Source organism: Halichoeres trimaculatus, unplaced genomic scaffold (assembly GCF_033239565.1).
Source record: "Halichoeres trimaculatus isolate MK-OKI-2021-1 unplaced genomic scaffold, fHalTri1.1 fHalTri1_scaffold_13, whole genome shotgun sequence".
In the NCBI taxonomy this organism is placed as follows: Eukaryota; Metazoa; Chordata; class Actinopteri; order Labriformes; family Labridae; genus Halichoeres; species Halichoeres trimaculatus.
Genome location: NW_027437191.1, coordinates 35,587,945 through 35,612,340, shown reverse-complemented (window position 1 = coordinate 35,612,340; position 24,396 = coordinate 35,587,945). Strand labels below are relative to the sequence as shown.

Below are 24,396 nucleotides of genomic sequence, written 5' to 3'. Positions count from 1 at the left end.
TTCATCTGAAAACAATAAAACGCAGTGAAAAAATCTGAGTCTACACAGAAACACTGAGAGACTAAAAACGCTGTAGTAAGCATGGGTTAGGGTAAGGGTTAGGGTTAACCCTCATCATGTGGTGTTTTGATGAAAACTAAGTGAAAAAGTGGAGCAACAGATGCTAATCTTGTTAAAGACAGTCACAGATTCAGTAGATTGAGCAGCACAAGCTCAACGCGGAAGATCACCACGATCCTAACAACCAGACTGTTGGACTGTTGTTTGCGCTCGTGTGAAGCAGAGTGTTTCCTCTGAAAACGCCGGCTTACCGTTAACACCGCAACAGTGTCGGCAGCGTGGGTCGGCTGTGTAAACGTGAGGCTGAAGCGTAGCGAATCTTTTGTGTTTAAGCTTGAAACCGTTGTGTATATATATATATATATATATATATATATATATATATATATATATATATATATACAGGCTTTTACACATTGATTTTTCTTTTTCAACAGGTGAAACTCTCCTTGCTCTGAACACAAAATCATCACTGTTTGATAAATCCATTTTTCTCTCAGTGCAAATTTTTGCCAATAAAAAGAAAAATAAATGCATCAGATTGAGTGTGCGAGGTGTCTTCGTGTGACGTTCTTTTAGGGTTACAGATAAATGGGCTCAGTGTGCAAAGGCCTTCAAAGTGATATCATGGTTGTAGTCTATCTTTTATGGGATTTTTATCTAAAGAATGGGACAAGATGCTTTTCAAAGTTTCTTTGAATGTTTTTTGCTAGAAAAAGAAAAACTGAGTTACAAAAACCTCAGGTGCCCTGTTTCTCTGAACCAACAGAGACGTGTACTCTTCAGCAGAGGACGTCGGTAAAATGGGCTGATTCCAAACGAACAAAACATCAAATCTCACAGCAAAGACAATTTGAACTAAACAAATACTATTTGAACAAATGTGTGTGTAAGGCAGCCATTCCCAGCTCTGCACACCATAACAGGAAGTGAGCGTAGGAAAATAGAGGACAAAGCCACAGACACTATGAGGCCAACTGCACTAATAATACTGCAGAATCAGTCTGCAAAGGGAATGTCACATGCTCTTATTCTGCACACCTACACACACACACCAAGTCCCTGCTCCCTCTTGATGTGAGAGGTGGTCGCCCTGCTCTCCATGTACCTCTCCAGTCTGAGACAGCGGCTGCTGGTGGCTGAGTCACCGTGTTTCTCTGATGTCACTGCAGACAAAACTGCTGTCAAACCCAACAATTTTCCACCCGGCCGGCTCTTTGGTCCCATATCTGTAGGCTTCAAAAACTCCCTGTTTGCATCTCGGTGAATCCAAAGCAGCTGTTGTAGAGAGTTTGAACCCCTGCATGGGTTCAACAAAGGAGTGATTGAAGATGAAGCTGCTTGAGGTTTGGACAGTTCACGTCTGATAGAGTCAACACAGTCAGACGCTCTGAAATCACTGTCTCTGTGCCAACAAAGAGCTTACATGAGTCCTTCTTCTGTTGATAGGAAACCAGAGATCTTTGAATCAAACTTGCTCCTGCTTGATAGATACAGAGTTGAGGGTCATATCTATGCAGTAATGTGCTTATGATCGTACATTTCTGCTGACAGGGTCGACGCTAAAAGGTGACGCCTTACGTCACTCTTTGCTTGGCATCTTGAATAAGAGACGTCACTGAAGCTCCCTGAGTAACCTCCACTGTCTGCATACAGTCTTTTAGAGTTAGTATTTAACATAGACAGTCACATGACTGATGACATCCAGAGCTTGTTATGCAGAAAAGCTTTGCTAACCCAAGTGTGTTGCAGTAGCTCCAGATTTTCAGTGAGAAAGTCGCTGTACACTCAAAAAGCAACAAAAGGTCCCTGCGTTTGTCCCAACTCTGAGTTCCAATACTTTGAGTCATCCTTTGAGCAAATAAAAAAGTTACTTAATCAGACTTCATCGACCCTTTACTACTCTGATTCGATTGCATTTCCAAGCCTGTCCTTGTGAAAAACCAACAGGAGCGTCTTCAAACACATCAGAAAAATAAAAGACATGAAGGTGTGAATGCAGCGTCCACAGAGGGACAGCTTTCTCAATCCATGCCGTGCTTGTGATCTATGAAGAACATTTTGTAACTTGTGACTCAGATCTGTTTGTCTGGTCCGTTATCAGCCTGCCAGGCTGTCATGGTGTGTGAGTTAACACAGCATCATTATTATCAGCCGGCTGCAGGTTGTTTATCTGAGACTAAAGCTGTTAAATCACAGACATTATAAAAACCCTGATCTAAAGACACGGCAGTGCAAGAATGAAGTTTCTATTTAACTCTGGACACAATGATTTGGAACATATCACGTCTGTATTATGGTGAAGATGATTACTTAAAGAAGATGTGATCAGAGGACGAAGAAAGGGTAAATAAATGCCCCTGATCCCAGCTGGTGCCCTGGTTGGGCCACCCTCATCACAACACCCTGCAAAGATGGGGTGTGGGGCGTTGCTGCTGAAGTACCATAAAATAACTCAGGACAGTGAGAACTACAGTCATTTGTTATGAAACAGACACAGATCGATTCAAACTCGGATCAGCGGCCTTAGTTTATGTGTTTCACAGGACTGATACACCACACCACAGTGAGTGAAGCATTTGGCAGTTTGAGGATGCCAGTAGGATTTTGTTCTGCTGAAACCCCTTTGTTTAAAGACTCAGCCACAATTCATGAAAACTGTCTTACAGCAGAGGTTTGAAGAAGAGGTGTGTTTTTTAGTCCCCGTGGTACCCCCCTCATTGGAGCCCTGCAACACTGACAGCTCAGGAAAACAAAGTTTATTTCACAGTGGTGTTCGAGGAAAAAACTTATTTTAGTCTTTCTCTGAAAGGGTTTGTTAAAGCTGCTGACACTTTAAGGCTCTCTGTGCCAAAACCCCCTTTGCTCCAATTGGTTGGTCCAGTGGAGGCCTGTAGGGGGCAGAGCTGTGGGAAACCTCAGTGTTTGAGACTCACCCCACCAACGTGTCAAAAAAGGTTCTGGGGCTTCTTATGTGATGACGTCATGGCTTCAAGTCTCGTGAAGACCTCAGGAAGATCTCAGGAAGATCTCGTGACGATCTCGTGAAGATCTCGTGAAGATCTTGTGAAGATCTCGTGACGATCTCGTGAAGATCTCAGGAAGATCTCGTGAAGATCTCGTGACGATCTCGTGAAGATCTCAGGAAGATCTCGTGAAGATCTCGTGAAGATCTTGTGACGATCTCAGGAAGATCTCAGGAAGATCTCAGGAAGATCTCATGAAGATCTCATGAAGATCTCGTGAAGATCTCAGGAAGATCTCAGGAAGATCTAGTTTCAGGATGGACTGTTTGAGCTCAAACACAGATTCAGGGATTTCTTCTTTTTTCTTTTCTCCACGTGTAACGGTTTGGAAGTCTGCACTTTAGAGATCCAGTATTGTTACTTCAAAGCCACAATTAATATCTGGAGACCATCATATCCCATCTTTAATTTTTATTTCATTTTATATAACTCCAAAACAGATGTGTATCAAAATCAAGCAAAAAGGCCAAAAGGTGTTGAGGTATTTCACTGATGAATTTACTTCAGTGATGAGATCAAAAGATGATCAGGTCTACGTTCTTCCACACCAGGCTTCTCCTGACATGTTCTCCTCTCTGAAGGTGATGTTTGGAGTTATTTAACTAAATTATTATTTTCTCCTCCTCCGTTCTGCGTCTCTCTCTGATCGTCTCCAACCCTAACCCTCGACCTGTCAATCAGCCGCACTTTGTGACTGACGGCCGTGACGTCGGTGGAGGGTGGTGATACGTAAATCAAGGTGAATTTCTCTCTGTGCGCAGGTGAGGTGCACCCACAGCTGGTCCTATCTCTTATATCGAAGAGGAGCTACCGCACATATACAACTTTTAAGTCTGAAGACTTTTGTGCTGAGGGCAGGAAACACATCACCAATCAGACAGCACTGATGAATGAAGTAGCTTTATGCATCGTTAGTTATATATCATTTATCCTGCCTATTTAAACATGTGCATACACACAGCTTACAGTATTATTTTAGTATTTCTTTGTTTTCTTTTCCTTTTTTTAATCTTACTCAAAGTAATGTTGAGGGTGGTGGGCGATGCCGAGCGCCCTCTATTGGTCAGCCGCCGCTAAAAACGAATGCTATGTTTATTACAACTTGTGTGAAGCTGCATAATGACTGTTATCCACTGTCATGATCAAAATTAGCATAAGGGGCACATGTCTTATGGCATCATAAAGCCTCTCATTTTCACAGCACTCCCACTGAGCTAATTTAGCGTCTTTGCATTCAGTGAATAGATCTTAATGTAAATGATGTGATTCACAGTGACGCTCGTCTCTGCTGTCAGGAATGGATAGATACAGTCAACATGCTTGGACTGGGATTTTGATGCAGCTACAGACTTAATTAAAAACTGTCACCCGGGAGGAGGAGAGGATGCCATGTGAAAATGCTGTGGGTGGAAAGCAAATGAGAATCCTGAAATGTCTGTGCACACAAGCATTTGCACATTCATTCATGCGCGTACACTCACACTTACTGTACGGACCATCCTGCACACGTGGGCAAACGTTGCCTGACATAAAACACAGAGAAAATCAACAGCGCTCCTTAAATCGTCTCCTAGAGACTGTCAATCACACGACTTTCTATGAAAAACAGCAGGATGACTTCCATGCATTAACCTTTACGCATCTGCACAACAGCTCGGGCTGTTTCCCCGTGGTAAGAAGCTTCAATGCACTGGTGTTTTTCTTTTGAACAATCAAGATAAACAACACACGGTTGCAGTTTTTCTGCTAGATTTCTTATAAAAGCACAAAAGGGAGGACATTTTCTTTTTGAAGTCAGAGATCTGTTTTTAAAAAGTGTCCTGTTCTTCAGTTGTCTGTCAGTCAGGAAGGCTCTGTATTGTAATGTGTTCAGATCCAACCAGAAAAATGAAGCCTACGTGCTAAAAGTTGCTGTTCATCGAGGATCGGCTGCAGAAAGATCAGAAGTCACGTGCATGTCACGTGCATGGTTATGGTTCATGCTTTGACAGCATTCAAGATGTTTCATTAACTCATTAGCTACCACAAGACGAAGCTGAAGCTAGCAACCAGCCACTTACTACCAAACATGGCGCTAGCTGCTAGTAAAATGTTTCAGTGTAATAATTAATGTTAGCAAAGATTTTCAACTGGTTTTGTAACTTATAACACTAATTAGTAAAGTAAGTGTTATAGTCTTTCACAGCTAGCATTAAGATTATTTACTGAGTGGCTAAATGCTAACATTAGCTGTTGTTCAGTCTTGCTGACAGGTTTTGAAATGTGCAGTGGCTTCCTTTAGGTTTACAACACCTGATGCAGTTAGTTTTGGCTCCATAACACAGATAATAACATGACATGACAGAAGGTATTAAATGTCCTACTATATATTAAATAAAGTAAATTTTAATAAAATGCTTTTTTAGGTAGAGCAGGTAGAGCAGGTAGAGCAGGTAGAGCAGGTAAGTAGACTTGACTTGCTGAATGAGGCACAATATCAGAGCCACGCTGTGCAGTAAATCTTTCATGGAGCCACAGGCTGTAAATAACACCATCAGATGCAACGAGAGCATTTCAGCACGTTAAAGGCCATCATCATCATCATCATCATCATCATCATCATCATCATCATGATCCAAAGCTTTCAGCTGCCAGAAACAACACTTTAAATATCATCACCATGAGAGGTGAGCGATCTCATCCTGTTAAACACGTCCTTCAGCTGGAGATAGAGGAAAAAACAGACGTACTGTGATCTCAACATATGTATTCAGTCAGGATCTAAAGTGATATATTTATTGTGCCACAATGACATTCATACCATTTCTAGGATCTTCAATCAACATAATAATGTGTCTCAGACCTCTAAAGGCGGATAACTCAGTCACAGCGGTGATTCACAGTAAATAGAGGTTACTGATGGTGTACATTCAGTATTGGTAAAAAAAAACAAGAACACCAACCTTTATCATCATAGGCTGTAGAAATGTACAAACTTTGTATTTGACAGTAACGCTGCAACATCGTGGAGATCAGGAAAGGACGGACAGGTCTTTATGCTTCACGGCCTCACGGCTTCGACATGCCTGGATTAATGTGAAAAAAAAACTACTCTAAACTCTGATGAACAAATGTGACAGTGGGTTGAATTTTTAGAAACCAGCAGAATTAGATCCAGAAGAACAGAAAGCACTCCTGATCCTTTAATCAGACTCAGGAGCTGTCTGATTGGGCTGGCAGAAAAGAGAAATCACTTTGGTATACGGGGGGACGTGGTGTGGTGGTGGAGCCTGGCACTGTGTGGTTTAATGTACATTTCTCTGCACACAAAGACTGATACTTAATGGATTCACTGGCAGAAAGAAAGACTACGTTTTCCAAGTTATTTCAGTCAGAGTCTCTTCTCCCTGTTGCCATGCACACTCTGAAACCTTCTCCTGTAAAAATGTCCACGTCCTCTACGTCGGTCCCCGTACTTTCACAGACGCCTTGTCCTTTGTGGTTCTGTGCTCGTATATAACAAATATGAGTGGACAGACAAAGCGCTGCCTGGTATTTCATGCATCACCATCCTCACATGTTCAGCATGGTTTCCAGTAAGGCACGAGTGATTATTCCTTAGGGCCAAAAGCTGAAAGTCAATCACAGAGCAAGAAAAACGTTTGTCTCTTGACTGAGGACAGAGTGACAGGCCAATGCCAGGCGTATAAATTCACACGGGGAGAAGTGTAAACCAAAAGTAAAGACACATTCATTTGTGCTAGCACAGAACTGCTGTCTGACAAAGTGTGCACTGCTGATTATGGAGAGTCAAACTGGGAGGATCCTCTTTATCTGATGCAGATTTCAAGGCCTCAGACTTCAACAGCAGATGAACACAGACACAGCTATTGCTTTCTACGTTTGATGAATTACTTTTCCTGTGTGTTCACAGTATCATCTGTGGATACATGAGGGAGAAGACGGATGTCCACCGTCTTAAACCTCAATATGGGCTTTAATTTTTAGGTGTTGTTTTTTAACACAGTCCTCTGAAACAATCACATGTTTAGACCTCTAATTCGGCTCAATCATCAGCAAAGCCGTCCATCGAGGTGCTGCAGACACAATGAAGAAACTCCTGCTCCCTCCACGGGATCAAACCTCAAGGGTTTGTGGGACAGTCCCCTTTCTGAAATACCAGAGCGTGACGGTTTGATCCACATGTGAGTAACTCTGGGTTTTCAATCAATGACAGGAGCGCCATCCTCTGGCTGTGGGGGGGAGTTTATCACAGGTGCTCCATGAAAAAGCACAGACGTGTTGTTTGTGTTTTATTGATCTCTGTCTGCTAACAGTTTAGTTAAGCTCACTTCTATGCTGCTTCTCATTTTAGATTTTCGATGATAGCGATCTCCCGCCGGTCGGCGTAGTCCGGACTGAGACCGTTCAGGTACAGGCTGCCGTTCCTTGCCAGAGCCCCCGGGACAGGAGTGAGGGAGAGGGTCAGGCTGGTGTAGGCTTCTCTGTCCTCGCACAGGTTGGCCGACAGAGTCCTCTTGCCAGGGGTCATTTCTTGATTGATGGACGTGTTAATGCCCAGCTCGGACGACAGCTTGCGCTTGATGGATGCAGCACGCTGGAACCTGTCATAGATGTCAACGCTGAGTCGCCGCCGGGTTTCTTTGAACTCGGCCGAGACGTTTGCTGTCCACTCGGCTGCGTGAGCACGAAACTCCCCGACCTGCAGAGAGACAGGGAAGATTGATACCTGCAGGTGTTTGAGCTCAGCATCATTTCTCCTCTAACATCAACGTCTGTTCATCCAGCAGTGACTGAGCAACATGTTTACTGTAGACGCTTCATCGCAGGAAGAGCTTAAACCTGCCCTGAAATGAAGAAACTGACTATGTGCCGTAGAAAAGAGAGCTAGGTAACGTGAGGCAGCTCAGCACAGCTTCCAATCAAAAACTGATTTTAGACAAACATCTGTGTCAGACAGTATGGGTTAATAAAACTGACCATGTGAATGTGACTCTGCACCAACACAGAAGCAGCTCAGCTCTGTGAACATACAGTAAATGCCACTTCCATTAATCAGGAGCTGTCGCCTGGAGCGGTCTGTCACATGACTTGGCTGCTCTGCTGTTAGCGATGCACAAGACACAACGCTGTAACCTTCATCTATTATTTGCATTTAGGGTTTATTTGCTATTGTCTCTGAGGATAGAGAGATGTAATGAAATGAAGTTCACTCACCAAAATACAGATGATAAATAGAAAACAGAAAACCTCTGAGGTGTTGGTACTTTTTGGTTGTTCATCATTAAAAACTTTTGAATTAAAGCTGATGAACAATGATTCTGATATCAGAAAGTAAACATTTCTTTACAGATACACAGGATTACCCTCTACTACAAGACATTTACAAATGGCATGTTAGCTTAGCAAAAAGAGTAAAAACAAGCGTCCTAGCTTTGATTGTCATCTTCAATGCAGTGTTTTGTTCAGTCAGTCACTGTATTCACACCGTGGTCGATGAAGAACAGGTCTGACATTAAAATGAGCCATAAAAACCTCCTGGTCTCTCAGTAAAAACACTGACATACAGAAGGTTTATGCTAGCAGAGCCAAAATCTGTTCTTTTGGTCGGTCATCAAACACATTATGGAAACTGCTTCCAACCAAACAATGACAAAGTTCACCTTATTGTTGTTTACCTAACGTGATGCTAGAGCAGACGCCACCATGGAAACAGTGAGCTCTAAAGTTTAGCACACGTGAGCTTGAGGTAGTTTTTCTCTTTCACCAACATATCTGTGATTTTTCAATGTAACTTGGGAGTAGCTGAATGCTAACGTTAGCTGTGACCTGATGTCTCAGAGATAGCTGCCATGTGAATAACTAACTGTAGCTTGAGCTGCGGCAGAGGATGGACAAATGACACAAAACTACAGTTTAAATAACTGAGAACTATTTGTCAGGTAGTTTCCCACGTCTCTTACCCACATCACTCCCTTTGTAGAGTCTAATTACAGACCGATCAATGCTTCTGTTTTTTCTTGCTTTTTTTTCTGAAGTTACGTCTTCGTCTTGTGGTGGTTAGGTAATAGCATTTAAAACGGCTAAAGAAACTGTCTGGTTGTATTATATCAGAACAAACAAGCCCTGGTAAAAGAAACAATGGAAACAGGTATTTCTACGATGTTTTTTTGTTTGTTTGACATTTTCTAACATGTCATTGTAAATATGTGTAAAATGTGAAAAGACAGATCCCTAGTTTCGCTCATCAACAGCTCTTAGCTGGTCAGCTAATATGACAGATACTCAGTTTCAATGACAATTTTTAGAATTTTTTTGTTTGCTTTGCTACTGTTAAGGTAGTTTGAAAACAAGCGCAGATCTTCTACATAAATTAGGTGAAAAATACCAGAAAGAAATATTTGGAAGCAAACTGTGACCATCAAAGTTTCCATTTCCTTTTCACAATCAACAGATCCATAATTGTTAGGTTTTAGGGTTTGACTCGATACTTCACTGCTCAGGTTTAGTCCACAGCTGGCAGCAGGAGCCTGCAGTAAGAGGGTCTGGGGGTCTGGGGGTCTGGGGGTCTGGGGTTCTGGGACTGTGTACTGGATCTGGTCAGCTCAGACTGCCTGTGTAAAGTCTCTGAGAGCTGAGGCACCGAGTGCACTCATCATTGATCCTGCCTTCAACACATATGAGACCTTTTTCCCCAAGCTGCTTCATAATTCATCCCACTCTGAGGTGTGCCTGCTGAAAGAAGACTTCTGAGCCAACACGTTAAAATTCATGAGGTGTGTTTGTTTGTGTGTCCATGTTTGACACACACACAGTAGAGCACCAACACTCCAGGACGTGATTTCTCCTCCTTCGTCTCACTTTCCCTGCCTGATCATCCTCGACCCCCCCGAAGCGAAACATCCTCACTCACTAATGTATTTCTCTGAAGGGCTCACAGCCTCCGTCTCTGCTCTTCAAATGAAGCCGAGCGAGGATTCCCGCTGCAAAGACCTCTTTCTTTTTATGTTGTGTGGAGTAACGAAGATTCGCAGGTGTCGGCTGTTTGCTGGGGGTGAGCGGCTGTGGGTTTGCACGGGTCTCACAATCCTTTCTACATGAAAATAATGAGACTGCCACAACAGCAAGGTATGTTATTACTCTGCTGGAAGCACAGCAAATATTTCATCCAACCTGTGTGAGAGGGTGTTTTCTCCACAGGAAGCAGATTTATCACCTCAGATCTGTGGTGAGTGAACTGAAGAAAGGCTGTGAGATATTCTTCTGTCACAATGAAGTGAGACGAATGTGATCACGTCTAAGAGCTGAAGGCCAACAAAGGGTTAACTTTGACAGAAACAGGCTGCAGATCGAGCAGCTTTGTATTTCCTCTGAGCACACACACTGTAATCTGTTTGCCAGACAGCAGAGCTTCTTTAAAGGTCTCACCACGCTCAGGCAAAGTGCTCAGAAACAATCCTTCAACTTCATATATTTTTAAAGGAGATAATCCACCCCAGGGAGGGAGATGCCAGTTACAACATCTGTAGGAGGCAGGCGGGGTTTGTACCTTTCACTCGAGCTTTCCTCATCCATTCTTTACTGTAACACCTGATGAAACTATGTGTTATTATCCAAATCAGTGAGAAACAGACTCACCTCTACTCTCATATTTCTGCTTTGTCTTATTGTTTCAATGATGGTGAATTATCTGAGAAGTGTGCAGACAACTATGAGACCAGGGTCTTAAAGTGTGTTGAAAATGAAAAGTACATTATAAATAAAAAAAACATGCTTTTTCAAGCTGCTCTGTAATTTCTCCATGATGTGTGGCGTCGACAGAAACACAAAAGCAATTTCTGTCTCCAGGTGAGATAAACCCACTTTTAACTGCGTCTGGTCGCTGCGTCGGTGTCCCTGGTTTGTTTGGAGCATCCTCAGCTTGTAACAACTGTAGCTTTCCAAACTTAATGTGCACATTTTCAAACCCCTGGATGAATGAATATATGTTGAAGAAATATATGAAGAAATCTCTGAATCCCTCTGTAAACTGCTTGAAACAGTCTGCTGTAAAATAGCATCTTAACGAGCATGTTTGGACTCACAGGGCTGGTACTGGTACCACATAGCACGGGTCTTCCTGCAAACTTAGGGTTATGTCGACAGCTGGCTATTGATCAGAACAAATCTAATCTAAAGTGTGAAAATTGGCTCCAGAAACGGAGCTTAAAGCCATTAGAAGGTCTGCCAACCTCGTCAAAACCTCCCGTTACAAACCGTCACAGTGATATTCAGTTTCCCTCCCTGGAGAGTGATTTAACGCACAGCACACCAGCTCATACCTCCTCTTTAGTCTTCTTTGAGATGACCCGAAACCAGTCTCCAATCATACTGAGCACAGCGGCAAAGTATGCCAAGCCCACCAAGATCCAGAACCAGACCACGGGCTTGTAAATGTCCAGGTGATCTGGATTCTCTGACAAAGCTGTGGAGGAAGAGACACAGTGAGTGGGTCAGGCTGTTTCTGTTTCCAAGATGCTCAACGTGAATAAACAGGAAGGATTATTCTAGTGTCAAGAAACAACGGAGCACAGAAACTGGATTCAGTCTTTGAACTGGGAAGTAAAAAAAGAGGTTTCTGTCTCAAACACACAAACACAGAGCACTGCACACTTTCTCTCCTGCACCAAACCCACAGGAGCTGGTTCCCGGGGCGGGAAATCAGTGGGTCTGAAATAATCTCATGAGCCTGTCTGATGATAATTTGGACAAAGACGGCTGGCTGTGTGGGATGCTGGTTTGTCCTGTTTCAGAGAGTAATCTGAGCTCAGCTGGATTCAGGCTGCTGAACTGGATCCATACAACACGCTGCTCTCCACTCTTTTTAGACCCTTACTCTCCAAAGCCTGAAAATATGGATGACAGAAAATACAAATATTCTCCTCTCAATGTAAAATTATGAAGCCAAAGATGCCAGAGTTTAGGGTCAGGGTTAATCCTAGTCCTAACCCTTGTCCTAACCCTAGTCCTAACCCTTGTCCTAACCCTAATCCTAACCCTAATCCTAACCCTAATCCTAACCCTAATCCTAACCCTAATCCTAACCCTAATCCTAACCACCAAACACATGAAAATACAAAGAGGCCTTTTTCTTTTTTGACACATGAAACACTGAGCTAAGAAAAGAGAAATCTCTGTCTCTGAAACTGGTTTCATCTCTTTTTGGCTGAATCTGTGTCTGTTTCATACCGTGCACACTGATGTCAGTGACAGGTTTTAATCCAGTTTCAAACGTTTCTGATAGCCGCTGTAAGTATCAGGCTTTCAGGCAACAACAAACACTTTTGATCATAAACCTTTACCAGTGCAAACGCTACGTCACGCTGTCTGATCAGAATTTATCCTCCAACCACGAGCTGTCCTTTCTTGAACCCTTGAATCTGTTTTGATGCATCTGGGTTCACATCCAGACCACCAGCGGCCGAGCTCCGAGCAGCAGGAGGATCAGTTTACTGTTAGTCATGGCGCTGCCACAGGTGGCGCTAATCTAATCTTCCATCATTAGTTCTGCTCAGGGAAGTTCAATCCAGCAGCTCAGTGTTTGTGATCTTTGCCATCTGCTTCTCAGCTTGTTGTCTATGAGGCACGTCAAATTAATCTAATGCCACTTGCTTACACACACACACACACACACACACACACACACACACACATTCAGACTGTTACACTCACTGTTTCCTGTGTTCACTCTTTAACCCTGTGTAAAGATTATGATTCATAGTTTATAATGACATAAAAAAAACTTACACACATGAAATAAAAGTTTCCCATTCAGAACACTGGTTGGTTTATTCTGGTTGATTTTACCTGGGATCAGTCCCACTGTTTGTTGGAGTTGTGTTTTTCTCTTAACATATTTTCATGATTACATGAAAAACAAACACAACCTGTTCATCTTTCTGAAAATGTGCTTAAAGCTCCTGAAACAGATGGAAGTCACTAAACATGTTGCAGGAAATGAGATGCATTAAAGAAACTGTCAGAATACACACGACACAGTATGAAGAGCAAACAAAGGGCTCTTTTCACGGCCGTGCACATCTGTTCATCAGCCTGGCTGAGCGATCACTGGACTATAAATACACTGACTCCACAGAGCGTCAGGCCTTAAGAATACAAGACAGTCTTTAACCAGAGACAAATCAAGGTACCTTTTTCACCGGCTACAAAGTCCCCGAAGCCGATGGTGGTGAGAGTGATGACGACAAAGTAGATGGACTCCAGCGTGCTCCAGCCCTCGATGTGCTTGAAGATGACGGCTGGAAGAGCCACGAAGATGAGGCACCCGAACAGGGTGAAGACCAGGGTGGAGAAGACACGGATCTTCGTCTGGCTGACTTTCCACTTCTGAAAAGACAGAAACAGACTTTTGTCGTAAAGCTTTGACTCACAGAGACAATAAACTTCCTCCAGTAAAAGCAGCAGAGCTGAGGGGACAGTCTGAAAACAGGGACAGTCTGAGTCAACTTCACCTTTTCCTGCAGAGCGTACCACACCTCAGACGTGAGCTTTAAAAACCTCCATTTCATCAACGAGATAAACATCCTGGTTTCTTTAAATCCTGTTAAAACATGTTTCTACCCCCTGAGGATTCACACAGCTCTACAAGCAGCTGCAGTCGTATTTAAACCCTTTTCAAAATAGTTGCTCTCATAAAATAATCCACACACTTTGTTTTTTTTGTTCAGGAAAATCATCACTTATTTTCAAGAAGTTGGGGTAAGAAAAAAACACCTAAATATAAATATTTTACCACAAAACTTTTCTGAATTAAACGAATATTCATTTACAAAAAAACTCTAATAAAGAAAAATTGCCCAAACTGCCCAATTTATCAACTGATATACAAAAAATAAATCATCAAAATGAAATATTGTGCTTCCTCACGTTTTCAACATGAACCTAAATTATCAGTGCTTCATTTTTATGTGTGACAAACGCATTTCATCACCGGATTTCATGACCGTTGCATTTTCAATTGTTGTAAAATCTTTGGAAATGCCTTTAAACGTCTGGCAAACGTCCGTGCCATAAAAATAAAAAATAAATAAAAATAAAAAATAAATAAAAATAAATAAAAATAATAAAATAAATACAAATTAAAAAAAAACAAAGGATCCTGAGACTGGCTGAAATGATGAGGTCCCCTAACTGGTTCATGTTGCTTCGGAAGACCAGGCCTCAAACACAGAAGGTCTGCCCAGCAACAGGCCTCTAGAAGACTGGCCAATCAGAGTGAAGGGGGCCATGGAGCAGAGAGCCTTAAAGAGACAGTAGTTGAAAATAAGCAAAATAATCTAAAGGGTTGTTAGAAAAGACTAATGTGGAGATAACTGGGAAATTTTCAAGCTCCAAACTGTATGAAACACATTGATGATATCAGAGGGACGAGATAAAGACTAAGAGAAAGCTCGACCCTCAAAATATAACTCAAAGATGTCAGCATAGGTCAGTGATTGGTTAAATCCCAAAAGAGTCAGGCTTACTCTACAAATGCTTTCATCATTGGTAAAAAGATCACAATGTCCTGGTTTGGGGTTTTTTGGTTTGTGTATTTGAGGCTCTGAGTTTATCTCAGTGATTCTTGTGTTTCTTGTGTGAATCCTGATTATTCTCGTTGAGTGTTCGTGTCTCTTTGTCTGTAGTTTGTGTTCCTGGTGGTTTGGATTTGGTTCCTGTCTTGTGTATATCTTAGTGTTTCTGTGTCTTTAATGTGTTCAGCCTCTGAGTTTATGTGTTTGGTTTTCTCCTCCTCGTCTTTCCCTCCTTGCTGATTGCTCCTTATGTTTCACCTGTGTCTTGTTTAAACACCTGTGCTGATCACGCCCCTGTCTGTATGGTCTCTGTGTTCCCTGTGCTCTGTGTTGGTTCGTTGTTTGTCCCTCTGGCTGTCCCGCTTCGTGTCTCGTGTCCTCCCTGTGCTTTAGGTTGATTGAGGGTTTCCTTGTGTTTCAGTTTGTTTCTTTTGCTAGAGTTTTTTCTGTTTTTGTATTTTGAGTTTAGTAAAAATAAAAGTTTGGTTTTATCTCCTCTCTTGGTTTCCTGGGTTACACACAATTTCTTTCACATTTAATGGAGTTGATGGTAATCAGGAAATGTAATATCCTCGTCTCACATTGGCCTTTCTGCTAATCAGCAAAGAGTTAATTTTCAGCGGGTTCCACCAGCACCAGGTATTTCTGTGAAGGAAACAAACATGGAGCTTTAGATCCTCTCCCCGTCCTGACCCCCTCAGGCTTCCAGTGTGTGTGAGCTTTTCTTCACATCAGGATGAGTCACTTGCTTTTGACCTCCTACCAGGAATACATTTGCTGTTTCCTAACATCTCCAGCGCCGAGCTGCCAAACTCCAGTGACATCATTTCCACCGTCATAACGAGCGCTGTAGATGAAGCTTTGAATGTGCAGTCACAATCAGTGTTGAGGCTGAAGTCTAATTGATTTTCTCATTGATTCAAACCTTAGCATTTGCTGTCACACAGGGTTTCCACAGCTCTCCAGTCACTGTGCATGGAGTTTATTCTGGTGCTTTCTCTGCTTCCTCGTCACTGGAGGTGGCTGCTTTCAGCTGGTTCCCCGTGCATGCTGCCCTTTTCCCTTCCAGTTATGTAAGCCCAAAGCACAGAGCCTCTGAGGGGAGCATAAAGAGCAGGCAGACCTCAGATACTGTCTGTGATGTCTAATGTCCTTTCTGCACAGAGTAAAATCCACTCCAGCAGCACACAGAGCAAAGACACCTCTCTGTGAGACTACACAGGACCAGACGAGAGGGAGACTAACAAAGACAAACAGGCAGCATTTCCCCCAGAGAGCCACGTAAAGCTGACATGGTTTCTGCTCCAGCATCTTCAGTGCACAGCAGCCACTTCAGCAGATGCTGCAGTCCATCTTTTCTCATTGTTCGGACCAGACGCTCACCTTCTCCTGCTCTCGTGGGAGGAAAGCTGCAGATCCAGCGATAAATCAGAGTCATAATCAGTCTGTAGCTTCTTAGGTTCAAGGAACCTGGAAAATGAGCTTTTCATTTAGAAAAAAAGGCTTTCAGGAGGCCTGAGGATGCATTAGTGAGCTTTTAATTCATCTCAGTTCCCTCGAAGCTTCACAGGAGGTTTTTCAGCCTTTCATTCACTTTAAACTGTTACAAAAGAAGATCCTTTTAAAAACAGCCGTCTGCAGGACACGCTTACGTCAAGACAGAGGGACTGTCCACCACTGCTGCTGCACAGGTGATCACACAAAGGCTGTATCTACCTGGGCTGAGGTCTGCACAGGTGATCACATGCAGGCTGTATCTACCTGGGCTGAGGTCTACACAGGTGATCACACACAGGCTGTATCTACCTGGGCTGAGGTCTGCACAGGTGATCACACACAGGCTGTATCTACCTGGGCTGAGGTCTGCACAGGTGATCACACACAGCCTGTATCTAATCCTGAGCAAATCCTGACTAACCACCCCCCCCCCCCCAGCCAATCCTGAATACCCCCCCCAGTGGAGGAGCAGTGGAGCTGATGTGAAGCCACGGATCAGATCCAGCTTTGAGTTTAAATCAAAAGCAGCTCGGCACATCTCAAAGTGAAATAAAGAAAGAATAGTAACAGCGGTCAGGGTTAGTTTACTCACGTGTGCACCGGCCCTGTTACAAAAAAAAATCTGATGACGTTATCAAACATGAGCTGGGAAATTCGTCTCCATGGCGCCCCCTAGCAGACTTCAGGGTCAAGCCCCTTGAGACAGTTTAACCTACAGAGATGACTTTTTCAGCACATATCCAGCCCTGAGAGACCCAATAAAAAACTCTGAATGTCACGGTGAAATGTCAGCAGGAAGTGTGATATTTGGTGAAACATGTTGTTTTATGAGGACAACACTGCTCCACGCCCTGACGTCTGACACAACACGACCTTGAAATAATGAAAAGTGCAGAGGCAGGGCGGCTTCATTTTATTGGTGAATTGTGATTGTCACTTACCTTTTGTTTCCTGTGCTGATTGAAGAATGAATAATTATGCTTTAACGTCTCACAGATAAAGACACGACGTGTGATGAGTGATGCTGAGTTCACTGGAGGAACTCGTGATCTTAGTTAAAGTACGAGTCTCTATCACGTGCAGATGGAAGAAGCTCTAACCTGGTAAAGGTGAACTAGAGATCAGCTGGAGCTGACTCATCATCCACGTCTGGACCAGCAGGCCTGGTTTATATTCTCCACACCCAACTCCACTAATGATGCTCTCTAACTGCTCTGCCAGGACCGTGACATTTGGGTTTGTGTGTGTGTGTATGAGCTCAGGACAGCAGTCAATGTCTGACTCCCACAGTGATAAATAAGCCCACCATCATTATTTCAGGGAGCTTCATTGATCCTTGTGCTGCTTCTTTTTACTGCCTCAGATGAAGGAATAAGACAGAGACAGTCCAACGAGCTCACCACAAAAGAAGACAAAAACACTGTCCAGCTTTGAAATTTGCTCCAAAATAACAGCAATTTACTGATCTGAGGTTGCAATCTACAACAAACTGTCAGCAATCAAGGTTGGTTTCCAGGAGTCGGTTGACATGGTAACCCTGAGACGACATCCTTTTCTTCCAAAGTTCAGTGTGCTGAGGAGAAAACAGCTCGTACAGAGTCATTCACATAGTCTCTGTTTTAACCCTTCGATGACGCAGCTCTTTGAAACAACACAGTTTATCATTTCATAGCTGTAAACCCATTTCCTGCAACGCAGCCACTTACCACGATCATCTTCTCCACCCTGGCGATGCCTTTCCCAAAAATGGTCCCCAGCTGGTCCCCGACACCGGCCAATAAGAATCCAAACAGAGGGATCCCGAGCAGGGCGTAGATGATGCAGAAGATCCGGCCTCCTTCTGTGTGAGGAGAGATGTTCCCAAACCCTGACAGGGAGGAGACGCAGAGAGATCACAGGCTGAGTTTTTATCCACATGAAGGATTCAGAAGAAGAGACCTGCTCTGCAAAAACTCACATCGAGATAACTGCTTCTGTTTCATTTTTAGAAAAATGTCTGAATAACTGACTCTATATTGGCCGGACAAGTCCAGAAAAATGTCAAACATCACACTTAAATCCTTTGTAAGGAGTAAAATAATAAATAAAAATCTACCACTGGATTGAGAAAAATGTGTTTGTCAAATTTTTAGAAATAAGAAAAATATCTTTTCTTCAGAAACCTGAGAAGAGCATTTTTTAGGCCAACTGACAGATATTTTTACTCTTTACAGGAAGTACATCTTTTTGTCTTTTTATTTGTTAAAATAATAATCATAATCTCTTTTTTTTTTGTTAGTTTTAGTGTGAAGGTGCAGATGAAGGTGGAAATGCAAATGGAGGATGTTTCCACGGTGCTTGAGTCGACTCCTTCAGGTGAGGAACCGTAGAAAACAGCGCTGACCTGTCTCAGTTTTCTCATCCTGTCCACGCCGGCCCTGAACCAGGTAATATCACCTGACAGGAGCACTGGTTCAGAGGTGAAGCTGTTATTTGATTGGTTGGTTTGTTAAGCGCTCATCCTTTAGATTAGGGCAGAAATACTTTAAACTGAGTTTAAATTGAACATTGACCTGACAGAGAAAGTTTAGTTACTCGTGTGGCTTTGAGTTAATCCCACTCCAGAAGACCTTCAGGTTCATGCATCTCTATTTTTATCGTAACGGAGCAGCTGGCCAAGAAAAACAGTCCCTCTTTGTTTGCTGACGGTACCTGCATGCAGTGAATCAGCAGAGGAGAGCTGGGCCCAGACTGTGAGTGATCTCTGCTCAGAAACACGGAGACACTGTCTCACTGCTTCTGTTTGTGAGGTTTAGTCTGAATGTCTTCCTTAAAATGTAAAACTTCAAATGTTTCCTCAACTCTCATCACTGAGAAGGAAACATTTCGAAGTTTCCTTTTCAACAAAATAATAAGAGTAAAAGAAAAATTACTTCAGTCTTTTTCACATTAATTAACAAAAGACCAAATGAGTTTTTTTAGCCTCTAATTGTCTAAATGTCAGCGTTTTGGCTTCACTCCCAAAGTGTACGGTCAAAATGATCTTCCTCTTCCTCTTCCTCATCCTTGGATCTGATGCTCTTTGATTTTTTTGCTGTCTTCGTTTAGTTCGGCTGTTTGACACCTCAGGAAAAGTCGTCATCGCTGAGTGACACTGAAAGAGAGAAATGGTCCGAAGTCGTAGCCGAGGCAACGATTGGAGGTGTTCACTCAGGGTTGATTACACATTCTGTGTTTAATAAATCTCAGCGTGTATCCATGCAGGAAGACTTTTTCATTCTCATTCATACGATCATCATCATTCATTCATGTGGCTCCTCCTCCTCCTCCTCCTCCTCCTCCTCCTCCTCCTCTTTCTGCTCTTTCTACTAACACGCTCTTTCTACTGACACGCTCTTTCTACTGAAGCGCTCCTTCTACTGACACGCTCCTTCTACTGACGCGCTCCTTCTACTGACACGCTCTTTCTACTGACACGCTCTTTCTACTGACACGCTCTTTCTACTGACGCGCTCTTTCTACCTTCGCTCTTTCTACCTTCGCTCTTTCTACTGACGCGCTCTTTCTACCTTCGCTCTTTCTACCTTCGCTCTTTCTACTGACGTGCTCTTTCTACCTTCGCTCTTTCTACCTTCGCTATTTCTACTGACGCGTTCTTTCTACTGACGCGCTCTTTCTACTGAAGCGCTCCTTCTACTCACACGCTCTTTCTACCTTCGCTCTTTCTACTGACACGCTCCTTCTACTGACGCGCTCTTTCTACTGACACGCTCTTTCTACTGACACGCTCCTTCTACTGACGCGCTCCTTCTACTGACGCGCTCTTTCTACTGACACGCTCTTTCTACTGACACGCTCCTTCTACTGACACATTCTTTCTACTGACGCGCTCCTTCTACTGACGCGCTCTTTCTACTGACACGCTCTTTCTACTGACACGCTCTTTCTACTGACGCGCTCTTTCTACTGACACAGTCTTTCTACTGACGCGCTCCTTCTACTGACGCGCTCTTTCTACTGACGCGCTCTTTCTACTGACACGCTCTTTCTACTGACACGCTCAGGGCGCAGTCACACTGGCCATCCACACCGCGCCGTTCTCCTGAAAGCGCCATCCCCCCTCTGGCCAGTAGGGCCTGTGGTCTCACTGCTCCTCTATGAACCAGCCTACGTCACCATGAAGCGCCGTCTGTCAGAGTCCGTGTGGTGGAGAAGAGGACACGGTGAGGACTTCAGGTACTTTTTCACTTGCTTTCAGTCATTTTGGTTGGACACAGCTCTTTTCGTGTCCTCACCTTTAACGGACTCAGCGTCAGGATGTGAGCCGCAGGGCGCCCTCTAATCACTCCTCGGGCTCACGCTGGAGTCGTGTGGCATTCAACGTGAGAAAAACTGTCAATCAAGTCATGCTAATTCCATCATTAGGTCAATGGGAGACAGGATGCTGAATTAGCCGTTAGCACCTCCTGGGGGCCTCTGCAGATCAAACCAGAAACAGCAGCTCTCTCAGTCGTAGCTTCATTTCTCCTTTTTCTGATCCAGACTGAATGAAACAGATTTCATTTTGTTTACAGGTACAGCGCGTTGTGGAGAGCGGTCACGCTAACAGCCATGACAGCAGCTCATTGATGAGCTCAAAGAGTGAAACGGCCTCCAGGAGCCCGTCACAGTTTTTCCATCAGAGAGCATCAGGATGTGAGGATAGCTAACACGTTGTTTCAGAGACACTGAGCTCTTTCACAACCTTAAACTGGCTTAAAATAATAAAAATAAATGTTGTGTATAACATGGAAAAGGTTTATTTATTATCTCCAAGATTTGTGTCTTTTTCTGCTTCATGCCAGGAACCTTATATCTCTCACTTTAATTAGATATCAAACCCCAATTTTACCTGATGACCCACAGTCTGAAGCACAACAGACTGGTTCTCAGCTTCAGTCCCATATTTCTTTATTCCTTTACGCCTTTAGGGGACGACTGAGTTATACAACGCCTCACGCTGTCACATGCTGGACTTTGTACCATCCTGTTCAAAGAACAAATGTGACTGAGCTGGACGATGAAAGTTTAATGACTTCCCTCTGAACATGTGAAGCCATGCTAGGTGAGAAAAACAGCAGCACGTCACTGAACTGATGAGATCTCCTCAGAAAGAGCTACAGAAAAAAAAAACAGCTGATGGAGGAGGAGGAAGGGAAACAAACAAAGAGAGAGGCAGAAAGACAGAGGGAAGAGAAGAAGGAAAAAGAGGAGAGGAAGGAAAGTGGGTAAGCTGAGGTAATAAGGAAAAGAGGAAGGAAAGAAGAGAAGAAGTAAGAAAAAGAAGAGTGGAAGTGGGAGTAGAATAAAAAAGAAGAGAAAACGTAAAAGAACAGAAGAGGGAGGAGAAGAAGAAGCAGAAGGGTGAAAAGAAGAAAAAGTAAGTGTGTGTGTGTGTGTGTGTGTGTGTGTGTGTGTGTGTGTGTGTGTGTGTCTGTGTGTGTGTGTGTCTGTGTGTCTCTGTGTGTGTGTGTGTGTGTGTGTGTGTGTGTGTGTGTGTGTGTGTGTGTGTGTGTGTGTGTGTGTGTGTGTGTGTGTGTGTGTGTGTGTCTCTCTCTCTCTCTCCTCTATCTGTCTCTCTAACCCCATCAGTCTCCTCAGATGTCTGTCTAACATGAGTCTGGTTCTGTCCGAGGTTTCTGCCTGTTAAAGGGAAGTTGTTCGTCTCCATGGTAACTCACTAAATGCTGCAGAGCTCTGTCCTCATGGTGGATTAAGATCAGATCAGACTCCTGATCTGGTCTTGATGTTGGGTTTCTGATTATTAAACTTTATGAACATTTACGGGTCTAGACCTGTTCATGTTTTTTGTAAAGTGTCTTCAGAGAACGTTTTTCACGATTTGGTGTTATACAAATAAATAATGATTGATTGATTAAAAAGAAGAGAAAAAGAGGAACAAGTGACAGAGAAAGACCTGTAAAAAGAAGAGAAGGATGGAAGGAAGATTCAAAGAAGTAAGAAATGAAGAGAAGAAGAGAAGAGGGAAAAAGAGAGAAACACAAAATTAAAAAAAGACCAGTCTCTACGGGGACGTTCAGTTTTCACTTTGTTTCTAAATTTGCAAAACACACTTTATACACAGACACACACAAAGAAGTTTCTTGTTGCTTTTTTGTCTGTTTTGTTTTGTTTTGTGTGTTTTTTGTTTTGCACAGGAATATAAAGATGTTTGTTTTTGCTGTGAGAATCAGCGTTTTTGAATGGGTGTGTGTGTGGTTTCCAGTACTTCTGGAGCTGGACTCTAGTGGACACCAAAGGAACTGCAGTTGTGTTTTCAGCACTCGTCCATCCTCCAGCCTCTTGGTTGTTTAGTGTTTTTAGTTTAGTGATAAGTAAAGAAGCTCGGTGATTATGGGATGTTATTTCTCTGTTTCCTGTTTTGACCTCATCAGTGAACACAGCAGAACTTTCCCTGGATTCAATCAAATTCACTTTAAAATTCACTGCACATTTTATTTATGTAATAAAATATTGCTCAACACTTCACGACAGTCAAAGGTGGAAAATCAAAAAAATACAGTTTTAAAGTTTGTGTTCAGTTAATGATGAAGCTTTGGAGATCGCTCTCACTGAAACAGGAAACGTGAGTTTCATCAACGCTCTGTGGAAGAAAACACTTAACAAGGGATTCCCACAGGGAGCAAAGCTGTGAGATCAATTGTTGCTGCCGCTGCTTCACTCCCCAGAGAGCAGAGAAAATGAGCGGATCAACAGATATTTCAAAAGATGGAAGTGAATGGGAAAGAGCCTCGACACTGCACTGCCATTTATAGTTCCCTGCATAAAGAAATCAATCAGCCACACAAACTCCTCTGGTTTACCCCGAGCTGGATCAGAAAAACACAGAGAAGAAATGTTTGACGTTAAAACGACTGCTCGGCTGAATAAGAGGCGTTTCTCTGCAGAGCAGCAACACGGGGACACTTTGTACCAACACATCACGGTAATCATCTGACACCAACACGCAGGTGGAGGTGAGGCTAACCAGCATCTGGAGAAGAGCTTCCTGCAGCAGGAGTCAAGCTTTGGAAACTCTGCATGAAGCTGTTTATCATGTTTTACCTTGAAACCGTTTTACACCTTTCAAAACAGGAAGAAAAACTCAGCCCACTTCAAACTCAATAAAAGCTACAAGGCTGATTTCTGCTCAGCACTCAACCTCCTGTGAGCTCACTTCACAGATTCCTTCACTTTCTACGCCTGAAGCGTGTCTCTTATAAAAACAGCCTCTCCACTGAAAGCACAAAGTCCACTCACTCAAACTGAGGTGAGCAAAAAGGAAACGCAAGGTTCAACGTTTTACCTGCACCATCATCATTCAGGGAACCATCGTTCTGATGCTACAGCACATATTTTCCTCTCCACAGGGAAAAGTCAAGGTACTGCAGCGCTGCAACATTTAGGGACAGGATCCTGGAGACCTGATCTGGAGCCCAAAACACCAGAACCAAAACCAAACCTGGAGATGTATCAGTCAGGTCAGCCGTGTCGGATCAGAGGCCCGGAGCCAGATCTGCAGCAGTGTTTGGGTCACAAAACAAAATTTTAAACTAAAATATCCAACAAGACACAATGAGTGACAGCTGATCTAACTGCAAATCAAAGGATGTCATCGTGTGTCTACAGAGCGCGCTCAGACAGGATGCTGATGACGGGAAACGGTGCCAAAACGCCGACTGAACAGAAATCCATCGAGGTTTGCTGGACGAGCCGGATGAGTTGACAGACTGTGTGTGTGTGTGTGTGTGTGTGTGTGTGTGTGTGTGTGTGTGTGTGTGTGTGTGTGTGTGTGTGTGCGTGTGTGTGTGTGTGTGTGTGTGTGTGTGTGTGTGTGTGTGTGTGTGTGTGTGTTCAGTAATCCTGACAGCAGCCTCTCACAGATGGAGGTGCCCCACACAGGAACAGTGATGGGGAGGTGTCAGCTCCTCGATTAGCTCGGCACGGTCTCTGGGAGCAAAGAGGGGTCTGGTAAAATCTGAATCTGGGGGGGCATCAAGTCAAACTCTTTTCAGGAAAGACCTCTGCATCACCAAACCCCCCACACTGAAAGAGGTAAGCACCGCCCACAGGTCACATGGTTTCATTGGCTGATGATCCACTCTGAACAAATCAAAGTTGCTCTGATCATGGGAAGAGAACTGTGGTCACCAAACGTTGATGCTAGCACAGAGTGTCCATGCTAGCTAAATGTGGGAATAATATCAGTGCGAGCCTCTGCG

At 43.4% G+C, this 24,396-nt stretch overlaps 1 protein-coding gene across 2 annotated transcripts in view; it reads right to left on the bottom strand.

The window, feature by feature from the left end:
• Positions 1–4,738: 4,738 nt before the first annotated feature.
• The window catches only part of LOC141802021 (potassium channel subfamily K member 2-like), a 36,924-nt gene continuing 17,266 nt past the window's right edge, over positions 4,739–24,396 (bottom strand). For both annotated transcript variants that reach the window (XM_074685409.1, XM_074685408.1), the window contains 4 exons: positions 17,863–18,023; positions 13,277–13,472; positions 11,408–11,550; positions 4,739–7,788 (listed from right to left, as the gene is read on the bottom strand). In XM_074685409.1, coding sequence (XP_074541510.1) covers positions 7,432–7,788; positions 11,408–11,550; positions 13,277–13,472; positions 17,863–18,023 — 857 coding nt within the window. In that variant the 3' untranslated portion in view covers positions 4,739–7,431. The remainder of the gene's footprint in view (positions 7,789–11,407; positions 11,551–13,276; positions 13,473–17,862; positions 18,024–24,396) is intronic.